This window comes from Medicago sativa, chromosome 1 (assembly GCF_051527215.1).
Source record: "Medicago sativa cultivar Bolivia chromosome 1, Bolivia_mono, whole genome shotgun sequence".
NCBI lineage: Eukaryota > Viridiplantae > Streptophyta > Magnoliopsida > Fabales > Fabaceae > Medicago > Medicago sativa.
In genome coordinates this window covers 89,721,379-89,731,519 of record NC_140749.1, presented here as the reverse complement: position 1 = coordinate 89,731,519, position 10,141 = coordinate 89,721,379, and the positions used below count along the sequence as shown (strand labels likewise).

General features: G+C 36.9%; 2 protein-coding genes across 2 annotated transcripts; one reads left to right on the top strand and one right to left on the bottom strand.

Moving 5' to 3' along the window:
- Nucleotides 1-815: 815 nt before the first annotated feature.
- On the bottom strand, nt 816-4,929 carry LOC146958928 (uncharacterized). The gene is made up of 3 exons (XM_085740427.1): nt 2,628-4,929; nt 1,866-2,405; nt 816-1,502 (listed from the first exon to the last, which is right to left on the bottom strand). Exons 1-3 carry the CDS (start codon nt 4,927-4,929, stop codon nt 829-831), a joined length of 3,516 nt encoding a protein of 1,171 aa, XP_085596553.1. The 3' UTR covers nt 816-828.
- A 4,465-nt stretch (nt 4,930-9,394) lies between these two features.
- On the top strand, nt 9,395-9,928 carry LOC146958927 (uncharacterized). Its single transcript, XM_085752797.1, has one exon. The coding sequence runs from the start codon at nt 9,395-9,397 to the stop codon at nt 9,926-9,928; it is 534 nt and encodes a 177-aa protein (XP_085608923.1).
- The last annotated feature ends 213 nt before the right edge of the window (nt 9,929-10,141 follow it).

Here is a 10,141-nt window from a genome sequence, read left to right as displayed (position 1 = left end):
CTACAAGCACGGGTAGCGCCGCTTCGCCGCGCTGTATGACCGCGGCTCCGCCGCGTGTCGCGTCTCGGTTGCGTTTAGCATAGTGATTTTTTTTGTCCATAGTGAAAATATGTAAAATATTTACAGGACCGTCTTAAACAATTTAGAGACTCCGTTATAATTTAGGATATTGGCCCCAAAATAAAAAGCACAAAAAAATTGATGGTCTAAAAAAAAAATTGGGGTACAAAAAACAAAGGGTTTTGATTGGGTTAAATGTTGAAAATAAATAAAATTTTTAGCCGAAAAAAAAGACTAAATTTATTATAAAAAAGGAGCCTGCCAGGCCTTGAAAACACAGGTCAATAAAGCTACAAAACAAAGAGAAAACCGATGGACCACTGCGCAACCTTTGTTATCATTGCAACACTGAACATATATAACTCGATTTTTATGGCCTTGTATATATAAAAAAAATATTTTGCGCCCCAAAATAATTGAGGCCCGGTGTCATAGCCCAGCTTCGACGGGCTATGGGCCGGCCCTGAGTATTTAAAGCATAATAATGTATATATTGATCGGTAGTAAAGTAAAATTATAAAATAATTAAATTTTAATTTTTTTTTTTGATAAACCGGGAGAAAGGACAAGCATCAAGAGGCCTCGTCGACATCCCAACTAGGTTGGCACCCCGAGAGACCTCCATCCTATACCGCCTAACTCAAAATTTTATTAAAAAAAAGGGGGAAAAATACAAAAGGAGGGGGGACCAAACCAAAACCCTCCAAGGAAATAAACATATTTACAAACAACATAAAAAAAAAAAAACCGCCAAACTACAAAAACCAACTAGGGGAATCTATAATTTGGTAAGCCACATCTATCGCGAAAGAAGTCATATTTGAGATCAGCCGGAAGTGCATTTAACCAAATCTCTCCTACCATGGAGTGTCCCATATTAGCTAGCTTATCAGCACAACAGTTCCCTTCACGGAATATGTGAGATGAAATAACCTGAATCCCCAACTGTCTAGCGTTATACCATCTGTTACGTAACTTAATCGGCACCAAAGAAGAATTTGAAAAAATCAAAATAGCACTAGATGAGTCACTTTCAACCCATAGATGCCTCCATCCCTTGCTGGCCGCAAATTCTATGGCTATAATAATGGCAAGGACCTCCGCATAGAACACAGAGTGAGAACCAATGTTGCAGGAGAAAGCACCACGGAAAGTACCTAGAGTGTCCCTAAACAGCCCCCCACATGCGGCATTCGCACCAATTACAGAGCCATCTGTGTTTACTTTAAGCCATGGTGCTGTAGGTGCTTTCCACAAAACCATAATAATGTCTTTGACTTGACGACAATTAGGAGAAACCGCAAAAGAGTCAAGAAAAGTTATATCGGAAGGAATACACTTACCTTTGGATAAATTTCCAGACATTGCAATAAAGGAGTGTATACGAATTTTGGCGGAATGCAACGATGGCGTCGAGTAAGAAAATCTCAAAGAGTTTCTAACCCACCAAATAACCTGAAGCGTGTGTAAAATAGCCGCCAAAAAAATATCCGAAACCTGAGAAGAGCATGTGGCCGGCCTGCAAGAAAGAAGAGAATCTACCGAGGAAAGATCTATAACTCGGTGGAGCATGTTGCCTATCTAGTTCCAAAGCTGCATTGAAAAGGAGCAACGGAGAAAAAGGTGTTCGGATGACTCTTCTGCATTCAAACAAATGGATACCATGTAGCAGCCACGGCTTCGAAGATTTTCATCCGTAGGCATCTTACCATGATGAAGTCTCCAATAAATACAAGAATGCGAAGGCGGTATTGCTGAACTCCAAATAGAATCCGCCCAAGGTAGCAAAGGGGCCCTTGGTCGAAGAAAAGAAAAAGCTTGTTTCGAACTCAGTTTGCCATCAGCAGCTGTTGGCCAAATCAAAACATCTTGCAGCTGCCCTCTAGGCAGCACTAAACCATGCACTCGCTCCTGCACATCCCCAAGATCAAAAACCGATTGAGGCATCACCAACTTACCATCTACAATTGCTTCCGCAACAGTCCCCTTAAGATGTCTATGAAGATTATTATCAATGTTTAGCAAATCTGCAAGCGGCTCCCCTAGCCAATTGTCCATCCAAAAATTAATATTCTCCCCCGTTCCTATAATCCATAAAGAATTTGCCAAGACTGTGCCAACTTGTACCTTGATGCCCGACCAAACCGACGATTTAAAATAACGTAAAATAGGCTTACCATTAGAGAAGTAACGCCGTTTGAAAAGCATGGACCATTGAGAATTGCCGTCCAATAAGTCCCACGACAACTTAAAAATTAACGCTTCATTAATCAATCTCGTAGGCTTGAGATTCAGCCCACCTTCCTCCCAAGAACGACACATCACACTCCACGAAACAGTGCAGATTTTTTTAGTAAGCACATCACCGCTCCAGATAAAATTCTTTAACCAAGTGTCCAGCAAACGCAGCAAACGTCTAGGCCAAAGATAGACATGGAAGGAGTAAACCAGCATCCCATGTATTATTGATTTAACAAGCTGCACCCTGCCCATAATTGAGAGAATATTTCCTTTCCAAGTAGCTAATTTGTTCTTAATTTTGTCAGTAATCATTCGGAAATGAGCCACCTTTGGTTTTCCTTGAAAAATAGGACACCCTAGATAAAGAAAAGGAACAGCCCCTGCATTGAAACCCAATAGACCAGCAATCATATTTTTACGAGCTACAGACATGTTACCCGTAAAGAAACGGCTTTTAGCATTGTTCACAATCTGACCCGACACCTCGGAATATTTGCGAAAAATATGAAGAAGTTCACGGATATTACTCTTTAACCCTGTGCAAAAAATCATAATGTCGTCAGCATAAAGAACATGAGTTGGAAGATTAGTACCCCGGCAGTATGACATAGGAATGAGGCGACCACTTGCTGTCGAAACCGAAATAGCTCTACTTAGCACCTCCTCGGCTAAGCAAAAAAGAAGAGGTGATAGGGGATCTCCTTGACGAACTCCACGAGAACAACTGAAGAAACCAACTGCTTTCCCATTGATCAAAATGGACAGACGGGCTGATTGCAAAATTGCAAGTATCCAATTCACAAAAATAGAAGAGAAGCCGAAATTATGCAACACCATTACCAGGAAATTCCAATCTAACGTATCAAATGCCTTGGAGATGTCAACCTTGAGAGCAATATTACCACCGTATTGTTTCCTATCAAGGGCATTTATCGCTTCTGAAGCCAGGATGATGCACTCTGAAATATTTCTATCCCGCACAAATCCCCTTTGTTCAACAGATATAATCCTCGAAGTAATAACAGATAACCTATCCGCCACAATCTTCGTGACAATTTTAAATTGAAAATTTGCGAGAGCTATAGGCCTATAATCTCCCATAGACTTAGCCCCTGGACACTTCGGAAGCAGCACAATCATATTAGAATTAATATTTACTGGAAGCAATCCATTCCGGAAGAAACCTTCAACCGAGCTGACCACATCATCGCCTATCACATCCCAAAATGTTTGATAGAAATGCCCACCAAAACCATCTGGACCCGGAGCTCCATCACCATTTAGGGAAAATACGGCATCTTTAATCTCTTTTCTCAAGGGTAGCCGCACCAACATATCATTCTCATCCGCGGTCACCAGAGTTGGAATCACCTCATCCACCAGAGTATTTTGAACACAATTATTATCCATGCTGAAGATTGCCTGAAAATAAGAAAGAGCATGCAATTCTATCTCCGCGGAATCCGTAAGAACATTGTTACCATCCTGCAAAAAAGAAATGGTCTTCGTAGCTTCGCGAATTTTAGCGACTCTATGAAAATAAGCCGTATTGCGGTCACCATTAACAAAGTTTTGATCACGGGCCTTTTCTTTCCATAATTGCTCCTGTAAATTTAAAGCCTTCGTCAGAATAAGTTGCGCCTCCAAGTCTTGCATATACAGCTGATCAGAAAACCCTTCGGAATCAATTAAGTGCTGAATTCTATTCACTTCATCCACAGCAAGATTCACCTGTCTATCCACATCACCAAAAACCGTACGGTTCCAAACTCTAAAAGCATTTTTAACATTTCGAAGCTTAGCTTGTAAACGAGCCATGCCCTGCCCTCTCACACCTTTGGACCAAGCCTCCATCACTAAATTTCGACAATCATCATGAGCAGCCCACATTTTAAAGAACTTGAAAGGAGTTGCGTGCTTAACCACTGAGAACACAACCGAGACCAACAATGGATTGCGGTCAGACTGATGTCTAACCAAAGCTGTACAAGTAGAGTTCCGCCAAAAATTTAACCAATCATCATTACAAACAGCCCTATCGAGCCGAAGAGCCACATTATCGTCACCAAATCTGCCATTTGTCCAAGTGAAAAAAGAACCTAATGTTGGAAGATGATGGAGAGTATTAGCATTTGACCAATTTAAAAAATCGTCACATGAAAGATTAGGAGGAGGACGTCTGCCCCTTTTCTCATGAGCTCCTAAAACCGCATTGAAATCACCAACAAAAATCCACGGTCCTTGAAAACACCCTTGAAGATGTGTGAGGTCGGCCCAAAGTTGTCTCCGTTTCAAATAATAGGTACTTGCATAAACCGCAGCAATAAAAACAGTTGACTGATAACAAGATATCTCCAAAGCAATGCACTGATCAGACACAAATATTACTGTTGCTAAAAAATCATTTCCCCACAGAGCCCAGAGATTAGGCAAGAAGGGGCCCCTGTTATTAATACAATATTTTGTAACACCTATAGACGGCCAATACCAAGAAGGAATGCGATCAAAATTGACCATTGGCTCCGCAATAAAAATAACCACAGGTTTATGAGACAAAAATAAATTTTTTAAAGCAATCTGAGTATCATTGTTACCGATACCTCTAGCATTCCAATAGAGAAAATTCATTGGGAAGGCGGTTTTCTATCTCCCCGTGCACGGGTTTTGGTTGACTGCTGATTGAGAACTTGCTTAACCTTAACCTTCTGTTTCTGATTTCTAGTGAGAATCTGTATGCTACCCTCCGAAGCTTCAGCTGCTGAACGAGCATCATACTCACGAACTTTCTCCCACAAATCTAACCCATGCTGGATATTTTTACTGGGATGAACTTCCTGTCTTTGTAAAACTACCACCTGCTGGCCATGTGTTGCGCTGCTGCCCCCTACTGAAACACTAGAAGTTGTTTCGGTTGGCAAAGGTGGATTGTGAGAAATAGGAACCTCAACCGTACCTTCCAAAGACCCATTAAAATTCTCAACAGTGACATCAATAATACGGGCTGAATTTTCTTGGTCTTCCTGTATATCCTCCAACTCTTCATGCATGTCATCATGCGCATCCGTGAATGGTCTTGGAACATTATCACGAGCACCCTTGGGACTCTCCTCCAGCTCCCGTGGGCTCACATGATCATGCTCCACACCATCCTGAAGTGTTTCAGACTTATCTTCGATCACAGGGTTCTCCAACACCTCCCGTGATGTCTGATGTGTCTGATCCACCCCGTTAGGTCGTACGTCCTCACGCCCAGGAGGGGATGAATGTGCTCCGCGTTCATTAGAAACCTTAGGACTCTCCCCCAGCTCCATAGGTCTCTCATGAATGTGTTGCACACTATCCAGAAACGAATTGGTAACATTAGTTACAACGGGGTTCTCCAACTCCTCCCGCTGCATCTGATGAGACCTCCAATATATATTAAATTTTAATATTGACGATATGAAAAAGCTAATAAATAAAAATAATCATAGTTTTTATTTACTAATATTGTTTTGGTGTGAAAAATCATAATTAATATATTATATAATATTGTTATCGTAAAATATATTTCATAAATAAACATATGCTAACATATTCCCGTAAAACAAATACAGTGAGATATATTTTTTTTAATATATAGTCCATACAGTCATATACATTTTATCAATATATATAGTTCTTGTCAAAAAAAATCAATATATATATAGTTCTCATTAGATTTCAGAAATAAGAATATACTAATATATTCCCATAAAACAAACATATACTCATATATATTTTTATTAATATATAGTCCATACACCCACATATACTTTATTAATATTAATATATTAATAAAACTTAGGCAGTCACGGTGTTTAAATAGAGATATTAAAAAATACTAATTTTTTTTAAAGATTAAAAAATACTAATTAAAACTGATCACTCTTTGTAGTTACTAAAATGGGTCTCGTGTTATAATTGTACACTCCAACGAGTTTTTTATTGATACATTTAAAAAAAAACAACGGAAAAAATTGAAGTATGATTAATCATAGTATATTATAATTTTTTTGTTTTTTTTTATTATTGACGATATTTAAAAAAATATGAAAATACATTTCACAAATAAACATATATTAACATATTTCCGTATAAAAACATATAGTGAGATATATTTTTATTAATATATAGTCCATACACTCATATATATTTATCAATATATAGTTTCCATTAGATTTCAGAAATAAGAATATACTAATATATTCCCGTAAAACAAACATATACTCACATATATATTTTTATTAATATATAGTTCATACACCCACATATATTTTTTGAATATATTAATAAAACTTAAGCAGTCGCGGTGTTTAAATAGAGATATTAAAAAAATACTAATTAAATCTGATCACTCGTTGTAGTTACTAAAATGGGTCCCGTGTTACAATTGTACACTCCAATGATTTTTTTAGTGATACATTTAAAAAAAACAACGGAAAAAATTGAAGTATGATTAATCATATTATATTATAATATTGTTCTTGTTTTAATATTGACGATATTAAAAAAGCTAATAAATGAAAATACATTTCATAAATAAATTTATACTAACATATTCCCGTAAAAAAAACATATAGTGAGATATATTTTTGTTAATATATAGTTCATATACTCATTTGTATTTTGTCCTCGTGAGCTTAGCTCAGTTGGTTGGACAATGCATAAAAATATGCAAGGTCCGGAGTTCAAACTCCGGCCACTACCAAAAAAAAATATACTCATTTGTATTTTATCAATATATAGTTCTCATTAAATTTCAGAAATAAGAATTTATTACTATATCCCCATATTTCAGAAATAAGAATTTATTACTATATCCCCATAAAACAATATCCCCATAAAACAAACATATACTCATATATATTTTTATTAATATATAATTCATACACTCACATATATTTTATTAATATATTAATAAAACTTAGACAATCGCGGTGTTTAATTAGAGATATTAAAAAAAAATACTAATTAAAACTGATCACTTGTTGTAGTTACTAAAATGAGTCTCGTGTTACAATTGTACACTGCAATGGGGTTTTTAGTGATACATTTAAAAAGAAAAAGAAAAAATTAAAGTATGATTAATCATAGTATATTATAATATTGTTCTTGTTTTAGTATTGACAATATGAAAAAAACTAATAAATAAAAATAATCACAGATTTTATTTACTAACATGTTTGAGTGTGAAAAATATTAATATGCGTCCTGTGAAAAAATATAATTAACGTATTATATAATAGTGTTATCGTAAAATACAAAATCATATTCTGCTATAACAACACTTGTCAGTTTCCTCTTAAAAAAAACTTGTTAGTAAAACCGAATTGAAAATTAGTAGAGAAAATGGAGTTGGAAATGAAGAGAGAAAATGAAAAATGAAGAAAGTTGGTAAGAAAAAGATAAGAGAGGAGAGTGAGATTGAGAGATAAAAGTTTATTATTAAAAAATAAAGGTGAGAGAAAAGTTTATTATTAAATAAATAAAGATGATAGAGAAAAATTTATTATTATAAATAAAGAAAGATGAGAGAGAAAAGTTTATTACTCCATCCGGTCCTATTTATAAGAGAAACTTGGGTCAACAAAAGTTAATGTATCTAGTTAAAAATTCAGTCCAAATACATTAACTTTTGTTGACCTAATTTTCTCTTATAAATAGGACCGGAGGGAGTATTAAATAAAGAAAAGTGAGAAAGTGGGTTAGTAAAGTGGGTTTTGATAGTGGAAACGTTTTGACAAAAATAACCCTGAAGGAAAAGTTTGAGGTATGGGTAGTTAAGTAATTTTGATAGTATTGTGTTTTTATATAATGAGAGTAGATCATAATCTCAATTGGGTGGGTCTTTGCTTCAATACAAAGCCAAAACAATCCCATATTGAGAGTGACGATAGAAAATGAGATGAGAAAAATAGATGCCAAAGAAATGCGAAGAGAAAAATATCTTTGAACTAAAAAAGAATAAGATAGAGATGAGATAACAATTTAAGGTTTGGGTCAAAATGAATCTCTGCACAATACTTGACACAAGAGAAAATCTTGTGTGGACCAGGACCAAGAATTTTGGTTTGGTCACACATACAAGAATTTGTCTTCTCTCTCTTCTCTCTTCTCCATTTTCTCTCTCTTCTCTCTTCTCTCTCTTCTCTCTTTGTGTGTGACCAAACCAAAATTCTTGGTCCTGGTCCACACAAGTGTTTCTCCTTGACACAATGGCACGTTAAGCCACACCACAAGTATTATTTGATGCATAAATAAGTTTTTATTTGACATATACATGAACCTTTCCCCACAATTAATAGACATGTCAGATTCCGAGTACTCTTTCACAATATTGTTCTTAAATTTCAACATTTTCTTCTTTGGGAATAAATTACTTTATACTTTCGGCCATTGCCATTTTCATTGAGGGGTTTGTCATCTCACACTCTTATACAATGGCTGCAAGCTTCTCATCAATTACTAATACATTAAGTCATAGTCCATTACACCTAGTTTAAATTGAAGAAGGTTGCTTTTTTGACAACGAATACTTCCAATTGACACATGGAAATGACCTTAATACCCCTGGCGGTAGTTAACAACCGCTGGTAAACACGCCGGTTGTTAACTACCGCTGAGTGCCAACGGTTGTTAACAACCGCTGAGTTCTGCATCTTAAGCACGCAGCAAACTTCCAGTAAGTTACAACACAGACTTCCAACCAAGTTCAAACCAAGACAAACCCAACTTCATCCCACATTCAATTGCACGGATTTGAAGCAAATTTCTTCAAGTAATTACACAAGTAAGTAACTTTCTTCCTATTTACATGTAATGTAGGCTGTTTAGGTTGTTAGTTTTCATAATTTTAGCAAAATGTTTAGGGTTTAGGTTAGGTTTAGGTTAGGTATGAAAATTGGAAATTATGATAGAATTAGATGTTGTTTAGGCTTGGTTATGCTGGCATTGTTGTTTAGAGTAGGTTTATGTTCAATGTAGTTGAATTTGATGTTGAAATAACACTAATTGTGCTAGTATTTTAAAATGCACCTATGGTGATCGCAGAGACGTGCGCCCATTTAGCATGATGTGCACTTACTCTGGATGGCTCATGTGCGGGAAGGAGAGGGTGTACCGTCATTTGCCTGAGCGGGTGAAGAGGCAGTTCTCCTTTGTGCAGGACATTCCCATACATCCTTCAGCTGTCCCTCAGGTGCCTACACAGATGCTGACTACCGTTTTGATGGACGTTACTGCATGGTTAGTAGGTGGTTGGGTAGATGGGTGTCAGACACCATGGCATCATGTTCCTGGCTACATAGCTTGGTTTGCCACAGTCTCTCACCCTTGCATTCTCCCACCTGATGAGGGATCCCCTCCCAGACCGGCGAACGTGGAGCAGCTGATTGAGGAGGAGCATGCCAGGGAGATGCCTGACACACTGACCATCGTCCGGGATGTGGCTCACATAGCCCGAGATATTGCGGCCAGGCATGGCGAGATGACCAAAGAGGAGGTTGTCCAGGAGGTCCTGCGGATAGTTAGTGCTACTGAGCCCGTCCTTACTTATCAGATTTCCAGGCGGCGCAGGGGGCAGCAGAGGCAGGGTAGGCAGGGCTGATTAGTATTAGGATTTTTTTTTGTATTTTTTTGACTATGATGATCATGATGTGTTATTATGACATGTTCGATGCATTTTCCTATTTATATGACATATACGTACGTTCGTTCGTTTTATATTATTTCTTGCGTTTTAATTTTACCATGTTCCTGTTAAATATTGGATGAATATGTTTAGGTATTATTAGATGAAAAATTTAGAAGAATTTTCAAT

Excerpts from the sequence above, each read along its gene's own strand:
- LOC146958927 (XM_085752797.1), top strand. The coding sequence starts at position 9,395 with ATGTGCACTTACTCTGGATGGCTCATGTGCGGGAAGGAGAGGGTGTAC.
- LOC146958928 (XM_085740427.1), bottom strand. The coding sequence starts at position 4,929 with ATGAATTTTCTCTATTGGAATGCTAGAGGTATCGGTAACAATGATACT. Across the intron at positions 2,406-2,627 it reads TTTTCAAGGAAAACCAAAGG|TCTGCACTGTTTCGTGGAGT; the intron begins TGGCTCATTTCC and ends TTACTAAAAAAA. Across the intron at positions 1,503-1,865 it reads GAAACAAGCTTTTTCTTTTC|TTAGAAACTCTTTGAGATTT; the intron begins TTCGACCAAGGG and ends TTATTTGGTGGG.